The sequence below is a fragment of the Pan troglodytes genome, chromosome 9 (genome assembly GCF_028858775.2).
Source record: "Pan troglodytes isolate AG18354 chromosome 9, NHGRI_mPanTro3-v2.0_pri, whole genome shotgun sequence".
Lineage (NCBI taxonomy): Eukaryota > Metazoa > Chordata > Mammalia > Primates > Hominidae > Pan > Pan troglodytes.
In genome coordinates, this window is record NC_072407.2 from 69,079,606 (window position 1) to 69,098,654 (window position 19,049).

Genomic DNA, 19,049 nt, shown 5'->3' on the forward strand with positions numbered 1-19,049 from the left:
AGGAACTAAAATTTTTTTTTTTGAGACAGAGTTTCGCTCTTGTTGCCCAGGCTAGAGTGCAATGGTGCGATCTCGGCTTACTGCAACCTCTGCCTCCTGGGTTCAGGTGATTCTCCTGCCTCAGTCTCCCAAGTAGCTGGGATTACAGGTGCCTGCCACCACGCTCAGCTAATTTTTGTTATTTTTAGTAGAGATGGGATTTCACCATGTTGGCCAGGCTGGTCTCGAACTCCTGACCTCAGGTGATCCACCCACCTCAGCCTCTCAAAGTGCTGGGATTACAGGCGTGAGCCACCATACCCGGCTGGAACTAAATTTCTAATTTAATTTAGCTAAATGTAAATAGCCACATGTAATTTCTGGCTACTGTACTGAACAGCAGTTTACAGACTGATGTTGCCTCTCACTCTAGTTCCGTGATTCTCAACCTTATTTCCCTGTCTGAAAGATGCACATTTTCTGAGGGATAGATATATTTCTATTGGTTCCTATGGCAATGATTCTTAGATTCTGAACTATGAGGTCACGTTTCTCTGGGGAAGGGCATATTCAATTTGAAAATAAAAAGCCTCTAGGTAGTTCTGATCTTTTTGTCCCCTCGTTGATGCCTGCTTCCTTATTCACTGTCTACCCTGAATAATTATTGCTCTAAAATTTCTAATATTTATAGTTAGAACTCTAGGTAAGAGAATTCTTACCTGATAGCCTGGTATTTTCTTTTTCTTTTTTTTTTTTTTTTTTTGAGACGGAGTCTCGCTCTGTCGCCCAGGCTGGAGTGCAGTGGCGCAATCTCAGCTCACTGCAAGCTCCACCTCCCGGGTTCACGCCATTCTCCTGCCTCAGCCTCCTGAGTAGCTGGGACTGCAGGCACCCGCCACCACACCTGGATAATTTTTTGTATTTTTTTTAGTAGAGATGGGGTTTCACCATGTTAGCCAGGATGGTCTCGAGCTCCTGACCTTGTGATCCGCGCACCTCAGCCTCCCAAAGTGCTGGGATTACAGGCGTGAGCCACCGCACCCGGCCGGTATTTTCTGTTTAAGGGTAAAATTGGTTAGAAGAAGAGCCAAAGTTTTAATTGACTCGTATATTAGGATATGAGTTATTGACACGATATATTCTGATTACTAGCTGCAATTTGCAGTCTTCACATAATCTTTTTCTGTCAAGTAGAGTATCATCCAAAGAGGCAGTCCTGGTGTTGATTGTGGGTGGATGTTGAATATAGGTGAAAAGACTTGCTATTTGGTTATCTCTAAGAAGTTATTTTTCCCCAAAACAGTCATTGTACCATTATAGTATTTCTTTGATGTTTCCATTTTTACCAAACTCATTAGTAGTGGTCACTTTTTAAATGTTCTGTGTCTGTAAGCAGTTTTTTAGACTCTCATTTGATTCTTTCAATAGAATGCATTTACTTATTTGTGATATTTCTTTGTATTCTGTTTCTTACAGTTGCTTCTGCAGGAAGCCTTTTTGGTGGCATGGTCCTCAAGAAGTTCCTAAAAGGTAAAGAATTACCTAACTTCCATGAGACTGAATATCTTCCCGACAATTAATTTGATATTTTCTGAAACAAATTTATAATGAAAGAAAGAGCTGACAGATTTATAAATAAAAATACAGGATGCCCACTTAAATTTGAATTTCAGATAAATAATTTTTTTAACATAAGTATGTCTCATGCAGTACTTTATCCTACATTTTATCTGGCTTCTGATTAAAAGATGATCTATTAATATAAAACTGTATGGAATTGACAAGATACCTAGATCACTGTAGCTTTTCTGTATACTCTGTATACAACTTTAGGCAAAATTTTCCCAGATTTAGTAGGTATTTGTTTCTATCTACTTCAAAGAAATAATGTGTGGAGAATGCTTTTACTGTAAATGATTGGCTAGCAGTAATAATGTTTTCCACATTATATGCCAGAGTTGGTACGGTTTAGGAGTTTTTGCTGACCTTAGTTTTAAGAATTTATTTATTTATTTATTGAGACGGAGTCTCACTCTGTCACCCAGGCTGGAGTGCAGTGGTGCGATCTTGGCTCACTGCAACCTCTGCCTCCTGGGTTCAAGCAATTCTCCTGCCTCAGCCTTCCGAGTAGCTGGGACTACAGTTGCATGCTGCCACACCCAGCTAATTTTTTGTATCTTAGTAGAGATGGGGTTTCACCGTGTTGCCATGCTGGTCTCGAACTTCTGAGCTCAGGCAATCTGCCTGCCTCGGCCTCCCAAAATGCTGGATTACAGGTGTGAGCCACCATGCCTGGCAGAATTTCTTTTTATTTTTTTGGACTTAAGAATACTCAACAAGCCAAAGGCCATAACATTTATTTTAAGGAAGCCAAAATGACCTTAGAACTCTTACGCTTTCATTTTTATTTCTTATGGTTGTTTGCTACATAAGTATTATCCATTGGCCTATTTTTTCCTAATGAATTGTTAATTTACAAATTTTACAAAATAACTTTTTAAAATAAACTTTCCCAGACTAAATCTGGAATATTAATAGATTTTTAAAAGCTTATATCTGTCCTTGCTTTAAGAAAATATACTGTAGCCAGGCCCAGTGGCTCATGCCTGTAATCCCAGCACTTTGGGAGGCCAAGGCAGGCAGATTACCTAGGTCAGGAGTTCAAGACTGGTCAACATGGTGAATCCCCATCTCTACTAAAAATACAAAAATTAGCCAGGCATGGTGGTGCATGCCTATCTATAGTCCTAGCTACTTGGTGGGGCTGAGGCAGGAGAATCCCTTGAACCCAGGAGGCAGAGGCTGCAGTGAGCCAAGATCATACCATTGCACTCCAGCCTGGGTGACAGAGTGAGAGACTCTGTCTCAAAAAAAAAAAAAAGAAAACATACTGTGTATTAAAATGGCAACAACTGGTCAGGCACAGTGGCTCATGCCTGTAATCCCAGCACTTTAGGAGGCCAAGGCAGGCGGATTGCTTGATCCAGTAGAACTTTTTGGAGTTCAAGACCAGCCTAGCACCATCACGAGACCCCATCTTTAAAAAAAAAAAAAAAAAAAATTAGCCAGGGAAGGTGGTGCACACCTGTACTCCCAGCTACTTAGGAGACTGAGGTGGGAAGATTGCTTGAGCCTGGGAGGTAAAGGCTGTAGTAAGCCATGATCACACACCACTGCACTCCAGCCTGGGTGACAGCAAGACTTGGTCACAAACAAACAAACAAAAAAAGGGAACAACCAAAAAGCTACATTGGAAAGGTATAATGTTATAAAATAAATGTTTATGAAATGTATTACCATTTTTTTAATGACAAATTTTGTTCGTGCTTTGTAAAATGCAAATCAATTAAAATTTGAATTTATACCCAAATTTATAGCAACTCAATTATTACTTAAAGCACCTTTTTTTTTTTTTTTGGAGGAGATAAACCCATTTTATTGTCTATCATGTTATACAAAAATCTAGAAATAATAGATTTGTATAGAAAACAACGATAGGCCGGGCGCGGTGGCTCACGCCTGTAATCCCAGCACTTTGGGAGGCTGAAGTGGGCAGATCACGAGGTCAGGAGATCGAGACCATCTTGGCTAACACGGTGAAACCCCGTCTCTACTAAAAATACAAAAAATTAGCCGGGCGTGGTGGCGGGCGCCTGTAGTCCCAGCTACTCCAGAGGCTGAGGCAGGAGAATGGGGTGAACCCGGGAGGCGGAGCTTGCAGTGAGCCGAGATTGCGCCACTGCACTCCAGCCTGGGCGACAGAGCGAGAGACTCCGTCTCAAAAAAAAAGAAAAAAAGATAAAAAGGAAAAAAGAAAAAAATGATAATAAATGAGGGTGCAAAACATAGAATTTAAATTTGGTATTTTTTCCCCATGATATTAGGATGATAATCATTTCAAAGCACATGTCTAACTTCATAGTAGGATTTGTTCGCTGGCCAAAGCCTGCCATAAAACTATGGCTTTCAGTGTCTGTCTGCTCTACTGGCTCTTGACAAAACTTTTGAGGTCTTCAAGAAAAGTAATGTACGCCTGGTGCTCCGGGGCTGTGCTGAGCTCCACCAACTCATCTGCAAAAATGTTGTCCACCCCTTGGTCCGCAAGGAAATCCATTAGGTGGTCATATAAGGCTCAGTCCAGGGAATCTGTGTTGAGTGTATAGTTAGTATCCTTCCATTCAAACTCGCTGGTGGACCAAAAGCTAACTTCCCTGATAGAGAAGATGTCACTCAGCCTCCTCTTCTTGTCCAGCTTCATCCTCTGGATAATGACAGTCCAGCACAAGGGCCTTCTTGCCATCATTCTTTATAACTTCAACCACGAAATGGGGAGTTGATATCAATTCAGGGTCTTCAACCTTCTGCCCTTGCGAGGGTTCCTCCTCACCATCAAATGTTGGTGGGATGCTGTTGTTAATATTGAAAGTGACAGTGATTTTTTCCCCCCAGCAACTTTCCGCACTAATTTAGCTTCTGTCCCATTCAGTTCCAGCTCCCAAACTCCAGACATCTTAGGAAGGGTTTTATGCTTCTGGATTTTCCTTTCCCCCTGAATTTCATCACTCAGGAAATCAATCAAAGCTTTGTCTCCTTCGCACGCCACACCCACAGCCGCAGGTGCAGGGCCCGCGAGGCCGCAGGGGGCCCGGCCGCGGAACCCGCGCGCAAACTGAGCAGCCTGAAGGGCCGGGCGCACAGCCGGGGCGCCGGCTGCAGGAGCTGCCGGAAAGGCGGGGCGGGCCCCGGCGGTGTGGAAGCCGGCGACGCAGAAGCCCAGCATATGGGGCACTCAGCGCAGGAGTGGCAGCATGGCGGAGAGGACTGCGAACATGTGCGGATGCAAAGGACAACCCAGGCCTAGGTACCCAGAGTACCCTTTTTTGTTTGTTTGTTTCTTTGAGACGGAGTCTCGCTCTGTCGCCCAGGCTAGAGAGCAGTGGCGAGATCTTGGTTCACTGCAACCTTCCGCCTCCTGGGTTCAAGCGATTCTCCTGCCTCAACCTCCTGAGTAGCTGGGATTACAGGTGCGCACCACCACGCCCAGCTAATTTTTGCATTTTTAGTAGAAACGCGGTTTCACCATGTTGGTCAGGCTGGCCTCGAACTCCTGATCTCGTGATCCGCCTGCCTCGGCCTGCCAAAGTGCTGGGATTACAGGCGTGAGCCACCGCGCCCGGCCAATACCTTTCTTTATCTTGGTCATATCAAAGAAAACAAACTATTTTTACAACTCAGTTACAAGATGAATACTCTAAAGACACAAATATATAGGAAACAATTCTACCTTTTGAAACTTCTTTTCTGAAGTAATTTTTAGTTGAAGAATGGAGACAGGCCAGCTGAAGTGTCTCACACCTATAATACCAGCACTTCGGGAGGACAAGATGGAAGGATCGCTTGAGCCCAGTAGTTAGAGACTAGCCTGGGCAATATATTGAGACCCCCATCTCTACAAATAAAGAAAATTAGCCAGGCATGGTGGGGCATACCTGTAGTCCCAGCTACTCAGGAGGCTGAGGCAGAATTGCCTGTGCCTAGGCATTTGAGGCTGCAGTGAGCTATGATCATGCCACTGTGCTCCAGCCTGGGTGACAGAGTAAGACTGTTTTTAAAATAAAAAAGAATGAGGACTTAAAAATGCTTGTTGCTAAATGAAGTGATCAGATGTATTCCCCTTTTCCTTTGTAAATTGTCTTGGCCCTCTGAATCTACCTTCCAACTGTCTGTATCCTTGGATATTTTACAGACTTCGGCTTTTGCTCTGTGACCCTAATTTTGTTTAGGTTCTACTTGGTGTGAGCACATTAATGTTTTTTGTTTTGTTTTATTTTGAGCACATTTAAAAACTAATTGTGGAGGAAAAGTAATAAAAAATGAGATTTTAAACATTATTATTATTATTATTATTAGAGATGAGGTCTCACTATGTTGCCCAGGCTGGTCCTGAACTCCTGGGCTCAAGCAGTCCTCCCACCTCGGCCTCCCAAAATGCTGGGATTACAGGCATGAGCCACTGCACCTGTCCTATTATTATTTTTGAGACAGGGCCTTGCTCTGTCACCCAGACTGGGGTGCAATGGTGTGATCATGGCTCACTGCAGCCCCAAGCTCCTGGACTTGAGCCATCCTCCAGCCTCAGCCTCTTGAGTAGCTAGGGTCACATGTGCACACCTCCATGCCCAGTTACTTTTTAAATTTTTTCTAAAGATGGGATCTCACTTTGTTGCCCTGGCTGGTCTCAAACTCCTGGTTGGTCTCAAGCTCTCATGCAACAGCCTCCCAAAACGTAGGGATTACAAGTGTGAACCACCCTGCCCAGCCAAGACTTTTATTTTAGCTCCAGAACATTCTGTGAGCATTTGGTAAGAATGTTCTCCCTTTAATATTAATCACAATGATAATTTATTGAGCATTTACTATGCATTAGGCCTTGTGCTCCACTTAAAGGTAGTTATAGTAGTGAACAAGACAGATTTGGTTTCTCCCTTTATACCCCTAGTGAAGATACCTTAATTTTTCTATTGCCTCTTTAAGCCTATGCCTAGAAAAAAGGGAATATCAGCTATTGTCCTGAAGAGTTTGCTCTGATTCTGAGACTTTTGGGAGATCTGAATCCAAGTTCAAGAATCATGGGCTGACTGCCTCAAAAACATCTAATTATTTATAAGTTTTTCCTTGTTCATTTTTGAATTATTATCTTTGGGTTGATGCAGAGAAGGGAAAGATCATTCCTAGTGGCCCTGCTCCAGTTAATATCTGTGAAATTGCTTTGAAAGAAGTGAAAATCGGCCGGGCGCGGTGGCTCACGCCTGTAATCCCAGCACTTTGGGAGGCCTAGGCGGGCGAATCACAAGGTCAGGAGTTTTAGACCAGCCTGGTCAACATAGTGAAACCCTGTCTCTACTAAAAATACAAAAAAAAAAAAAAAAAAAAAAAAAAAAAAATTAGCTGGGGGTGGTAGTGGGCACCTGTAACCCCAGCTACTTGGGAGGCTGAGGCAGGAGAATCGCTTGAACCTGGGAGGCGGAGGTTGCAGTAAGCTGAGATCATGCCACTGCACTCCAGCTCGGGCGACAATGCGAGACTCCATCTCCAAAAAAAAAAAAAAAAAAAAGAAGAAGTGAAAATCTGGCCAAGCATGGTGGCTCTGACTAAAATCCCAGCACTGTGGGAGACTGAGGTAGGCAGATTGCTCGAGCCTTGGGCAGCATGATGAAACCCCATCTCTACAAAAAATACAAAAATCAGCCAGGCACGTGAAAATCAGCTAGGCGTGCCTGGGGTCCCAGCTACTAGGGGGCTGAGGCAGGAGATCCATTTGAGCCCAGGAGGTCAAGTCTGCAGTGAGCTGTGATTGCGCCACTGCACTACAGCCTTGGTGACAGAGTGAGATCTTGTCTCTAAAAAAAAAAAGCTATATAAATGGAGTATATTATTAGCACTAGGGAGGAGATAGGAGCATTCCTTGCAAAATAAACCCACACTTAATGTGCTTGTACAAGGAGTGGTCAGATCATATATAAGGCTACTTGTTTGACTAATATTTGTGAAAGTGCTTTGAAAAAAGTGAAAAGCCGTGTAACTACAAGAGAATAGTTTTATTATCATTGTTACTCTTAGGGAGTATCATTTATGGGTTATCATTTATGGAATAACCACATACTCATGCCAATACAAACTCTAGACAATTTTTGTCATGGTGACTTAGTTTTAATTTAACTGTTACTTTAAAAACTCAAAGCAATTTCATTTAATCCTTATTGTGATAAAGTGTGAGTGGCTAACTCTTCTTACAAAGAGGAAGTACTGCACATCAAGTACATAATTAAAATTGAATCATTTGCTCATGCTCAATCACATTTAGTAGCCAACTGCAGCCTAAGTCTTCTCTCCAGCTGTTAGGGCTCTTAATATTAACCTCCACTCAATAATGCTAGTTATTCTTTTTGTTTGTTTGTTTGTTTTTGAGATGGAGTCTCACTCTTGTCACCCAGGCTGGAGTGCAGTGGCGTGATCTTGGCTCACTGCAACCTCTGCCTCCTAGGTTCAAGAAATTCTCCTGCCTCAGCCTCCCAAGTAGCTGGGATTACAAGCGCCTGCCACCACGGCCAGCTAATTTTTATACTTTTAGTAGAGATGGGATTTCACCATGTTGGCCAGGCCTGTCTCGAACTCCTAACCTCAGGTGATCCACCCGCCTCGGCCTCCCAAAGTGCTGGGATTACAGGCGTAAGCCACTGTGCCTGGCCTAGTTATTCTTACTAATTAGTAACAAAAATTACTCAGTGAACCTCACAAAGGAAATTGGTGAAGACTAAGACAGGAATCCCTTAGCTCCCTGGTTTATGCACCATTAATTATGCCTTTTTTACTATTATTATTTAGAATTTCTGACACTATTAAGCTAATAGCAAACTGCTTTAAATTGGTCCATTTACTGATCTTTACACTGTTTAGTTAGCTTCATCAGGGAGTCTCTGGCAGCTGGATTCATTACTCATCAGTTTTCTAGATGCTAAAAAATTGTGTATATATACAAAGTTAATATGTCTGTAAATTCAGTTTAACTCTGTTGTTTTCTTCATTATTTGGCTGATTTCTCTCAGTGTCTAAAACAAGTGGTCTGACCCTTCTTTAGGGGAGCTGAACTGTTGAAGAACTATCAGCTTTAGTTTCCTTTACTCTTCAATCTGTTCTACCAGGGTTGTATCAAGGTACTTTTTTCTCTGGATCTGGAATACTTTAGATCAATTCCTGTACCAAATAGGCTCATATTTCTGGGTATTTTATTTATGCTGGATTAATAAACAATGACCATTGTAATCTCCCTACTCACCTACTTCTCTACTGGTTTATTTTCTCTTTTTTCCCCTTTCTTCTCTGGTCCCTAACTATTTATACTTTTATTCAGTAAACTTTTATTGTAACATCTACCTTGCCACAAAGAAGTCACAGGAAGTAGAGGCAGCTCTGCAAATAAAATGCAGTGTGATTAGTACTGTAATGGAGCTGTAAGTTGAAAGAGCTTCTCTTATAACCCAGAGGATATTCCCCAAAGTTCAGTCACCAGTGTGCTTTTCTTCCCTTCATTATTCTGCATCATTATTCTACATTCAATTCAGACAGCTTTTCTACTTTCAAGACTTTAACTAACATTAACTATGCTGATGAGACTTATTTTTCTCCCTCTTGATCACTGACATGTCTCCTAAACTCCAATGGAATAGCTTTGAATGTCAATTAGACTATTCCATTTGAGAGTTCCTCTGAAATATCCTGTGTAACATGTCTAACATGGGGTTCAGTTTCTTGAAATGAACTTATTGTGTAATGTCTGCATTCCTTTCAGTGATATTGACATAATTCTCCAGCGTTAAAAATCTTGGTTTTTATGGTGGGGTGGGGTTTCTCCTTTTTTGTTTCCTTATTATGTAATTGATTTTTCGTTAATTCTGCCTTTATAATATAAAATTCTTATTAATTTAAACATAGCTTACATTCTTCCCTTAATGATTCCTTATTTATTATTATATTAGGTCTAAGTACTTCAGACCAGAGTTAAGGCCTTCTCTCAAGAGGATAATCCCCTCTACTTTGCAGAATAATGCCCATTAAGATAGATAAGTTCTTATGTGTTTAAAAAATTGTCACTACATCATGTTAAATGTGTGCTACTGTCTGCATTGAATACTTATCTACTTAGGTATAATTCCATTTATATATTCATTTATGTGTATACTTAATCCATTTATATAGAACTATTTCTATCATAAATGTCTGTTAGTGAAACATGATTGTTTCAGTTTGTCCTGTTTGCTCAGCTCTGCTTCCTATTATGTCCTTATTCAAGTGAGGAAAGGAAAGTGGATGGAGGAATATGAAAAAAATCCATATTTATAGGTCTTTATTTTGCTGCTTTTTCCTCTTTCTTCTATTCATATTATTTTTATTTTTGTCTTTTTAAAATAGCTTCTCATTTCCATGTTTATTGACATAACTTAGCTCTTTATACAGTATGGCCAGTTATTTTAAAAAGATGTGCAAGTGTTTTTCCCAAATAAAATTTACAGCCTTCTTTTTTCTTCATAAGACTAGATAAGAATACCAGTCCTTGTAAACAGGGAGGACTGCTTTGCTGTTGATATATGGTTACATGGCTATGATAGTTCAGTTTTTGCCTCTTCCCTATATGCTACCCTTTTGGTGTCAGGGAGACTTTTTTGTTGTTCATTGTTTTGTTTTTTGGAGGCAGGGTCTTGCTCTGTTTCCCAGGCTGAAGTGCAGTGGCATGACCACAGCTCATTGCAGCCTTGACCTCTTGGGCTCAAGGGATCCTCCCATTTATAGCCTTCTGAGTAACTGGGACCACAGGTGTGTACCACCATGCCCAGCTAGTTATTTTATTTTTTGTAGAGATGAGATCTCGCCATGTTGCCCAAGCTGGTTTTAAACTCCTGGGCTCAAGCGATCCTCCCACCTTGGCCTCTCAAAGTGTAAGGATTACAAGTGTGAGCCTCCATGCCCGGCCTGTTTATTTTCAAGTTTACTTTTGTCCTCTTTGTTAATTTGTTGGGAAAGAAAGTGAGGAGTGGTGCTTTTCATGGGTTAGAGAGATTGACAGGTCCAGACTTGCTCAACATTGAGTAAGAAGCTCACAATGGTGAACTCTTGAATGTCTGACGTAATCAAGTTTTTTTTTTTAAGTCTGAGATTCTTGTATTCAAGAATAAAAATCTATTATAATTTTATATCTTACAAAATCAACAACTCTAAGGCTCAGAATTTATCTAACGCTTTTTCCCCCGGGAGCTCATTTTGTAGACATGATCTCATTCATTCTTGAGGAGCAGTCAGACATAAGTGTTATCATCATCTCTGTTTCAGAGATGAGAAAACTGAGACTTAGCCTCATATACTAAGAAGGGAAACGTTTGTAGACTCATAGGTTGCTGGTTATCCATTAAACTGTGAGAGACTACACTTAATTTTAAGCTTTTAATACATTCTAAACAGACTCTTGTTGCCAAATTTACCTAACGCTTGGTAAGATTTTATAAAGGTTGGCTGAAGATCAAGACACGCTAGAACAGATTTTTGTTTTTTGGGTTTTTTTTGCTTCCTTAATATTTCTTTACTCTTTTCCTTGTTACATTTATCTAATTGCACTTCACTATTGAGAACATGTTCAAGATTTGATGTGACAGAAGGGGATGGAAAGGACAGAAGTGGTTTTTACCAACCCTGACATATTCCTTTTCCTTTTGAACTTGGATAGATAAAATAGGAGGAAAAGGATAGCTCTTATTATTAGAGATCCTGGGAGCTGGCTCATTCTCTGGCTGAGTGGTACATAACTGCTTTTATTCAGCAGCCCATGAGAGCTAACCTGCCTTGTACCTGGCTGGCTTAAAATGCTTGAACTGTTACAATTCCTCCTTGAGTAATCAGCTGGGCACTTACTGTTCCAACTCTGTCCTTCTGGGTTACCACACATCTTTCATCTTCTCAGCTGGGAACACAAGGAGAGTTGTCTCCCTATAGTGGTATAGTGGAATTTGGCTGGAATGGGAAGAGGGGATATTGTATTTTTTCTTGAGTAGACTTTATGGCTAGCCATTTAATACATTCTGAAAAATGGTCAGATGACATCACATAGAAAAATTACCTCAAAATGGATCAAAGAACTAAAACTATAAAACTCTTAGAAAAGAAAGAAAGGTTTAAATCTTCATGACCTTGGATTAGGCAATGTTTTCTTGGATATGACATTTAAAGCACAAGCAACGAAAGGAAAAGTAGAGAAATTGGATTTAATCAATATTAAAAACTCTTATGCTTCAAAAGATGATACTAAGAAAGTGAAAAGATCAATTATACCTAAAAAAAAAAAAGCTGGAAAATGAAGGTCTCTAGTTCCAAAACTCAGAAAAAAAAGGTGAATAAATAATCCACAGATAAGAAAAGTCTAGTATCCAGTGTACATATAGAACTTATACAACAACAATTAAAGGACAAATAGCAAAATTCATATGGTAAAGCCCCAACCCCCAGTGTGATAGTATTTGGAGATGGGGCCTTTGGGAGGTAAGTGGGGTTAGATTAGATCATGAGGGTTGGGCCTTCATGAGATTAGCAGTTTTATTTATTTATTTATTTATTATTATTATTTTTTAATTTTTATTTTTTGAGACAGAGTCTCACTCTGTCGCCCAGGCTGGAGTGCAGTGGCGCAATCTTGGCTTACTGCAAGCTCCACCTCCCGGGTTCATGCCATTCTCCTGCCTCAGCCTCCCGAGTAGCTGGGACTACAGGTGCCCACCACCACGCCCGGCTAATTTTTTTTTTTGTATTTTTAGTAGAAATGGGGTTTCACTGTGTTAGCCAGGATGGTCTCAAACTCCTGACCTCGTGATCCGCCCGCCTCGGCCTCCCAAAGTGCTGGGATTACAGGCGTGAGCCACCACGGCTGGCCTGAGATTAGCAGTTTTATAAGAAGAGGAAGGGAGAGAGAGATTATTCTCTTTTTCCCTCTCCCTCCCTTGTATCCACCAAGGAAAGGCCATGTGAGGGCACAATGAGAAGGCAGCTATCTGAAAGCCAGGAAGAGATCCCTCATCAGGAACCAAATCAACTGGCACCTTGATCTTGGCCTTACCAGCCTTCAGAATTGTGAGAAATAAATTTCTCTTGTTTAAGCTACCTAGTTTATGGTCTCTTGTTATGGCGGCTTGAGTGGACTAAGACAACATTTATCCTAAAAAGATACACACATGGCCAGTAAACCCATGAAAAGATAGATGCTCAGCATCGTTAGTCATTAGGGAAAAATGCAAGTCAAAAACATAATGAGGCCAGGCACGGTGGCTCATGCCTGTAATACCAGCGCTTTGGGAGGCTGAGGTGGGAGGATCACCTGAGGTCAGGAGTTGGAGACAAGCCTGGCCAACATAGTGAACCCTCATCTCTACTAAAAATACAAAAATTAGCTAGGCGTGGTGGCCGGTGCCTGTAATCCCAGCTACTTGGGAGGCTGACCCAGGAGAATGGCTTGAACTCAGAAGGTGGAGGTTACAGTGAGCTGAGATCACACCACTGCACTCCAGCCTGGGTGACAGAGCCAGACTCTATCTCAAAACAAATGCACACACACCAGTGGTAATATGAAATTGAAGTTTTTTAAACTCCATCTTCCCCTTTACTTCCCTCTTCTCTTTCCTGACACCCCTTCTGGCCTCCTTACCCATCGTTGGCCACTTAGCATAGTATAATCCCCTGCTGCCTTGACTTTCTACTTTTTCTTTCTTATCAGTCTCCAGGCTTGGGTAATCACCATTATTATTATTTTTTCATTCTTATTTCCAAGCTGCCAAGTGTTACTTGTGTAAATCATAAAAGTGAATGTTGGGTACGCTATAAATTTAAGGAGAATTTCTAACTTCTTGGGGTTGTTCAGTACTCTTATCTTGTTTATTCTTTTATATAATTCTCATAGTGTATATTTCAAATTACCTGACACTCAATAAATGTCTTTACCTTCTATTTTTCTGAAAAGGTTGAGGTTATCCAAATGGCACTTCTTCTGGATTTCTTTTTTTTTTTTTTAGAGATGAGGTCTTGCTATGTTGCCCAAGCTGGTCTTGAACTCTTAGGCTCAAGCAATCCTCCCACCTCGGCCTCCCAAAGTGCTGGGATTACAGGCATGAGCCACCATCCTCAGCCATTCCAATTTCTTTTTAAGAAATTTAAATTTGAGGCTGGGCGTGGTGGCTCACGCCTGTAATCCCAGCACTTTGGAAGGCCAAGGCGGGCGGATCATGAGGTCAGGAGATCGAGACCATCCTGGCTAACATGGTGAAACCCCGTCTCTACTGCAATAGAATGTGGCTGCCATGCTGGCTTTGCAACTTCAAGAGATCCTCTGCACCCTTACACTTCTCAGCCAATTTGTGGAAGAAGTGGCCAGTGCCTTCCAGTGCCACATCATTGTGGTCAAAATAGAAGCCCAGAATGAGAGAGATGTAGGAGGCCTACAGATACAAATTGACCAGGCGATTGACAGCTGCCTCCAACTCGATGAAATAATTCTGATGAGTCTAGTTGGCAAGAAGGAGCTAACCACAAAAACAGTGTTGGCTGGTCTCAGAAGCAGGAGATGGCCGAGAAGATGGTCCTGGAGGTTGCAAGTGGAGAGGACAGTGGAGGGCAGTTGGAGGCTGGAAGAGAGGGAGTCCCTGGGTTTGTTCCATCCAAATACTATTGAAGCAAGAGACAGATGTGTGGGACTGTCAAATGTACTGCCAGAACATCCATGAACAGCTCATGGTTCAAGAAGTAATTTCAACTTTAAAGGCTTATTATTTAGGAAATACATTTTATAAGACTATAGCTGCCATAGATAGTGAGTAGAGTCAATTGAAAACCTTCTGGAAAGGAGTCACCATTCTAGATGCCATTAAGAGCATTCGTCATTCATAGGAGGAGGTCAAAACATCAACATTAACAGGAGTTTGGAAGAAATTGATTCCAACCCTTATGGATGACTTTGAGGGGTTCAAGACTTAAGTGGAAGAGTTAACTGTAAATGTGGCCCGGCCAGTAAGTGGTATTTTTTTAAGAATTTCATTTTCCAACTGTTTCTTGCTAGTATTTGAAATACAATTGATGTTTATATATTTTTCAAGCTTGCTAAACTAGCCTGGGAAACATAGCAAGGCCCCATATCTACAAAACATTGCTAAAAGTTAGTTGGGCATGGTGCTGCATGCCTATAGTCCTAGCTACTCAGGAGGCTGAAGCAGAAGGATTGATTGAAACCAGGAGTTGGAGGGTGCAGTGAGCTATAATTTTGCCACTGCACTCCAGCCTCGGAGACAGAGCAAGACCCTATCTCAAAAAATAAAAATCTTGGCCGGGCACCGTGGCTCATGTCTGTAATGTCAGCACTTTGGGAGGCTGAGGCGGGCAGATCATCTGAAGTCAGGAATTCGAGACCAGCCTCGCCAACATGGCGAAACCTCATCTCTACGAAAAAATACAAAAATTAGCTGGGTGTGGTGGTGCGTGCCTTTCTTCCCAGCTACTCCAAAGGCTAAGGCAGCAGAATCAGCTGAACCTGGAAGGTGGAGGTTGCAGTGAGCTGAGATCATGCCACTGCACTCCAGCCTGTATTGTTAGATTTGATTTGCCATAATTTTATTAATAATTTTTGCATCTATGTTCACAAAGGATATGTGTAATTTTCTTTTCTTGTAATGTCTTTGTCTTTTTTTGGTACAAGTAATACTGGCCTCATAGAATGACTTTGGACATATTCTCTGTTCTTCAATTGCCTAGAACAGTTTGTAGAAGATATTATTTCTTCCTTAAATATTTGGTACAATTTCTTCCTTAAATATTTGGTGCAAATCATCAAGGAAGCCATCTGGGCCTGATTTTTTCCTTCCTAGGAAATATTTTAACTACAAATTCAATTTCTTTAATAATTATACAGTCTCTCTCTCTCTTTTTGAGACATTGTCTCTGTCGCCCAGGCTGGAGTATGGTGGGGCGATCTCAGCTCATTGCAGCTTTGACCTCCCTGGCTCAAGCGATCCTCTTGCCTCAGATTCAGGACTATAGGCCTGCACCACCACACCTGGTTTGTATTTTTTGTAGAGACAGGGTCTCACTGTGTTGCCCAGGCTGGTCTGGAACTCCTGGGCTCAAGCGATCCTCTTGCCTCAGCCTCCTAAAGTGCTGGGATTATAGGCACGTACCACTGCACCTGGCCTTTTTTTTTTTCCTGAGTAAGCATGGGTAATTTGTTTCAAGGAATTTGTCCATTTTATCTAAGTTATTGGGTTATTGACATAAAATTGTTCATAATTTTCCTTATTATCTTTCTAATGTTTGTAGAATCTCTAGCAATATCCTCTTTCTTACTCCCTGGTGTTGGTTATTTATATCTTCTCTTTTATTTTCCTTGATCAGTCTGGCTAGAACCAAGTTCTTCCTGTTGTTCTATTTCATTCATTTACACTCTGATCTTTTATTCTTTCTTTTGCTCGTTTGGGGTCTTACTTGCTCTTCTGTTTCTAGTTTTATAAAGTGAAAGCTGCAATCATTGATTAGAGACAGTTCTTTTCTACGCTAAAGTCATAATGACATTTTATGTAATTTCTTTTTTCTTTTTTTTGAGACAGAGTCTTGCTCTGTTGCTCAGGCTGGAGTGCAGTGGAGTGATCTCAGCTCACTGCAACCTCTGCCTCCCAGGTTAAAGCGATTCTCCTGCCTCAGCCTCCCGAGTAGCTGGGATTACAGGCCCCCACCACCAAGCCCAGCTAATTTTTGTATTTTTAGTAGAGACACCATGTTGGCCAGGCTGGTCTCAAACTCCTGACCTCAGGTGATCCACCCGCGTTGGCCTCCTAAAGTGCTGGGATTATAGGTGTGAGCCACCACGCCCAGCCTATATAATTTCTTTAATAGTGCTAAAGTTTTAAATTTCTATTTATTATTACATCTAGTGAATCTGGAGTTTATTTTTGTTTTGCTTTGCTAACCAGCTGACTTTAATGGAGTTTATTTTTATTTTATTTATGATGTAAGTTAGGAATCTAATTTAAATCCTTTTCCAAACAGATTGCTACTTGTCCCAACTCAGTTTATTATTGAATACTACTTTACCCAGTAATTTATATTATTATTCTGTCATATACTAAGATTCTATATATGCTTGGGTCTGTTTCTGGGTAATCTAGTCTTTATCTCTGTGCCTGGGCCAGTATTGTAGAGTTTTATTTCCTAAAGCTTTAGAATAAATCTTGCTATATGATAGGGCAAATCTCTCCTCCTTGTTTTTCTTTTTCAGAATCGTCTTTGGTGTTTTTTTGTTTTGTTTTGTTTTGTGCTTTTGACAAAGTCTCGCTGTGTCACCCAGGCTGGAGTGCAGTGGCACAATCTCGGCTCACTGCAAGCTCCACCTCCTGGGTTCACGCCATTCTCCTATCTCAGCCTCCCGAGTAACTGGGACTACAGGCGCCCGCCACCACGCCTGGCTAATTTTTTTGTTTTTTTGTTTCTTTTGTATTTTTAGTAGAGACAGGGTTTCACTGTGTTAGCCAGGATGGTCTCGATCTCCTGACCTCGTGATCCGCCCGCCTTTGCCTCCCAAAGTGCTGGGATTACAGGCGTGAGTCACCGCGCCTGACCTTGTCTTTGGTTTTTAAAACCTTTACCCTTGGCTATGAGTTTTATAATTAGTTAAGTTCCAGGCTGGACATGGTGGCTCACGCCTGTAATCCCAGCACTTTGGGAGGCCAAGGCTGGCAGATTACCGGAGGTGGGAGTTAGTGACCAGCCTGGCCAACATGGTGAAACCCTGTCTCTACTCAAAATGCAAAAATTAGCCAGGCATGGTGGCGGGCGCCTGTAGTCCCAGCTACTCCGGAAGCTGAAGTGAGAGACTCACTTGAACCCAGGAGGCAGAGGTTGCAGTGAGCTGAGATCGCACCACTGCACTCCTGCCTGGGTGACAGAGTGAGACTCTGTCTCAAAAAAAAAAAAAAAAAAAAAAAAGCTCCACAAAAAAATCTTGTTGTGATTTTCATTGCTATTAAATGGAATTATAGATTAAGTTGGTGGCAATGAACATTTTTAGCATTGTTTTTGTGAGATGATATATCTTGTCATTTATTTAGATTTTTCTTTTAAAAATGTTATTTAATTTTAGTTGTCACACTTTTAAGAGATAGGCACTATAAGGGAGAATAAGGGGCTCAACCAAGAGCAAATGGCTATAAGCCAAAGTCTGCCTGACTTTAGAGACCATTTTGCCAGGTGTTATTATTTGTTCAAAATATTGCCTGCTCTTCTCCTGGGAGAATTATATTTTTTGCCCTATGAGTATAAGGCTGGGTCATGTAACTTGCCAGGGCCAATGAAATGTGAGTGGAAGTGACATGTGTCGCCTTCCAGGAGAAGCTTTAAGAGTCTATGTGTATTTTGCTGGTAGCTTCTTTTCCTTTGCCATGAGGCTAGGATGTCTCAGATGAGGGGGTACTCCTTTAGCCCAGGTCTTGCTTAGATGTGGCTCTTGTTGGCTTTGAGTTCACTTATGGTTCTGCAACCTCTTAACTGGCTTCTGGAGTTCTCACAAAAGATAATTTGATATTGCTGTTGAGTTGGTTTTTCTGTGGGGGAAACGAGGGCCTGGGGCTTCCTATCCCGCCATCTTGCTGATGGCATTCCTATTTAGATCTTTTATGTTAACACTTTAAAATTCTTTTCATAATGGTCTTAGATATCTTTTGCTATATTTATTTCTATAGTCTTATAGTTTTTGTTGCTATTATGAATGATATTCATTTTTTTCAACCCTACTGAATTCATCCCTTATTAATTTGGATAATTTATCTGTGGATTCTTTTGGATCCTCTATATGGGCACTCAAAGCATCTCTAAATTATGACAACTCCATCTTTTCCTTTTCAATCCTTATATGGCTTCTTTTTTTTTTTGAGACAGAGTCTCACTCTGTCACCCAGGCTGGAGTGCAGTGGCGTGATCTCGGCTCACTGCAACCTCCACCTCCCGGGTTCAAGTGATTCTCTTACCTCAGCCTCCTGAGTAGCTGAGACTACAGGCATGCACCACCATGCCTGGGTAACTTGTGTATTTTTAGTAGAGATGGGATTCTACCATGTTGGCCAGCCTGGTCTTGAACTCCTGACCTCAAGTGATCTGCCTGCTTCGGCCTCCCAAAGTGCTGGAACTACAGGCATGAGCCATCACGCCTGGCATATGGCTTACTTCTTTTCCTTGTCATATTGTATTGAATAGAATAGTACTAGTATTAAATAGAATAGCAGGGGTAATATTAGGCATCTGTCTTGCTTTCCTTAAACAAGGAAATTAAACAAGGAAGGGTTATTTAAAAGTCTACCATTGGCCGGGAGCAGTGGCTCATGCCTGTAATCCCAGCACTTTGGGAGGTCAAGATTGGAGGATCATTTGAGGCCAAGAGTTCGAGACCAGCCTGGTCAACATAGCAAGTCCCCATCTCTTAGAAGAACAAAAAGTCCATTATTAAG

At 41.5% G+C, this 19,049-nt stretch overlaps 1 protein-coding gene and 1 pseudogene across 12 annotated transcripts in view; one reads left to right on the forward strand and one right to left on the reverse strand.

Annotated features, from left to right (window-relative positions):
• Positions 1-19,049, forward strand: part of TOP6BL (TOP6B like initiator of meiotic double strand breaks) — a 98,652-nt gene that overhangs the window by 12,841 nt on the left and 66,762 nt on the right. For all 12 annotated transcript variants that reach the window (XM_054661441.2, XM_054661436.2, XM_054661431.2 and 9 more), the window contains one exon: positions 1,456-1,509. In XM_054661441.2, the coding sequence (XP_054517416.1) occupies positions 1,456-1,509 (54 nt within the window). The remainder of the gene's footprint in view (positions 1-1,455; positions 1,510-19,049) is intronic.
• On the reverse strand, positions 3,880-4,789 carry LOC746680 (complement component 1 Q subcomponent-binding protein, mitochondrial-like; annotated as a pseudogene).